This window comes from Sitodiplosis mosellana, unplaced genomic scaffold, assembly GCF_009176505.1.
Source record: "Sitodiplosis mosellana isolate CC-2019 unplaced genomic scaffold, AAFC_SMos_1.0 Smas_scaffold_3016, whole genome shotgun sequence".
Taxonomy (NCBI): Eukaryota; Metazoa; Arthropoda; class Insecta; order Diptera; family Cecidomyiidae; genus Sitodiplosis; species Sitodiplosis mosellana.
This window is the reverse complement of record NW_022598258.1, coordinates 13,958-15,487: the sequence shown is the minus strand read 5'-3', so window position 1 is coordinate 15,487 and position 1,530 is coordinate 13,958. Positions and strand designations below refer to the sequence as shown.

The 1,530-nt window shown below is 36.1% G+C and overlaps 1 protein-coding gene across 1 annotated transcript; it reads right to left on the bottom strand.

Moving 5' to 3' along the window:
- Window positions 1-30: 30 nt before the first annotated feature.
- Window positions 31-1,225, bottom strand: LOC129571629 (zinc finger MYM-type protein 5-like; the record flags this gene model as incomplete). The annotated part of the gene is made up of 3 exons (XM_055451446.1): window positions 1,097-1,225; window positions 873-1,040; window positions 31-785 (listed from the first exon to the last, which is right to left on the bottom strand). Coding segments are annotated over exons 1-3 (1,038 nt in total), but the record flags the coding sequence as incomplete, so codon positions are not given.
- Between the last annotated feature and the right edge of the window lie 305 nt (window positions 1,226-1,530).

Here is a 1,530-nt window from a genome sequence, read left to right as displayed (position 1 = left end):
AAAATAAAAGTGAACCAGCAAGGCAAGTACTGTACGAGCCAAAACATCTGATGTGCAATCCAAAATCAACGAATAATACTTGCTTTCAATGATTTGGTCGATTATGTGTTGTCGCACTTTATTTCCAACGATGGTGATGAGTTCATTCTGTGTTGCGGGGCCTAGATATTTATTTCGAGAGCTACTTTCTAAATGATTTTTCATCACCAAATCAAATTCACCAATAGTTTGAGCCAGTTCATAAAAGTTGCCACTCGTATTGTCCGTTCCGGCAAATGCAATATTTTGTCGTGCCAAAAACATTGTCATTGCAACAAATCGTTCAAACACCTGCTTCAATTGCTTCTTTCTATCCAACAAACTCTTTTCCAATTGACATTCAATCGTAGTGTTATTCGATAATCTGTTGAATTGCTCCTTCCAAATACAGAAATTATCCAAATGACTTGCTGAAGTGTCATGACGTTGAATTGCTTGCGACAAATGTCTCCAATCTGAAAAGCCTTGACTTGCGTTGAACGGATTGAGTTGTGCATTTGAATTGAAAAGTAAACAGCAAAAACAATGAACTGAATCAAGCTGCCTTGAATAAATCAACCATTCCCGTTTAACTCTTTCGTTGTTCGTGAGCGTTTTAGAATAATAATTTGAGGAAAATGTACGCCCATTCGTAATCGGAAATTTCATATCAATTTGATTTGGGCCTGTTTGAATAATACGCGTTCTCAGATTCTCTGACAATGTTGATGGAAAATTGGCCACGTCAGATATATCAATTTCCAAATCTAATCGAAAAAACATAACAATTGGATAAGTCAGTTGCCAATTGTACTTTGGAAAGGCAAAAATTGTTTCGCAAGTATAATAATGACCTGCAATCAATACCGATGCACCTAAAGATGGCGATATTTCTTCGACTTCCATCTTTTCTGTTGCTTCATTTTCCTCTGATAAACCACTTTCCATCTCTTCTGATAGATCTTTTGTATCGGACGCATTGCTATCAGTTGCTGATGGTATTTTCTCAAAGGTGCTAGCATCTTCAAAACGAAATGAATTAACAATGGCACAATTTCAAAATCACTGAAACACAAACCTTGGCTCCGAAAATAACAATCGAGCTTCCGCGTTTTTTTTACGCAATCAGCCTCTTTAGCTTCTTTCTCTTCGCGCCTTTTCTTGAAGTCATACCCTGATGGTTTTTTATTCATGGTATTTTATTCGGTTGAAATTTCAGTCAAATTTTTATTTATTCGCACGAAATATATTTGATATAGACACAATAGAATGAAATCAGTGCTCAATTAGACACTGGTCGAACGAATGATTCGTGCTCTGTATAATGCGACGAAATCGCAATGCGCTTATACCGATATCGAACACAGAAAAAAAGATTTGTCATCATTTTTTTAATATTTGCAGCACTTTCAGTCTACTTGTATACAAGCAAGTGTTTTGTTCGTGTGGCGTGATTCATACTTCTTCAGAACGATATCGAACTGAGTTTCAATGTTTATATTCGCTTTAATC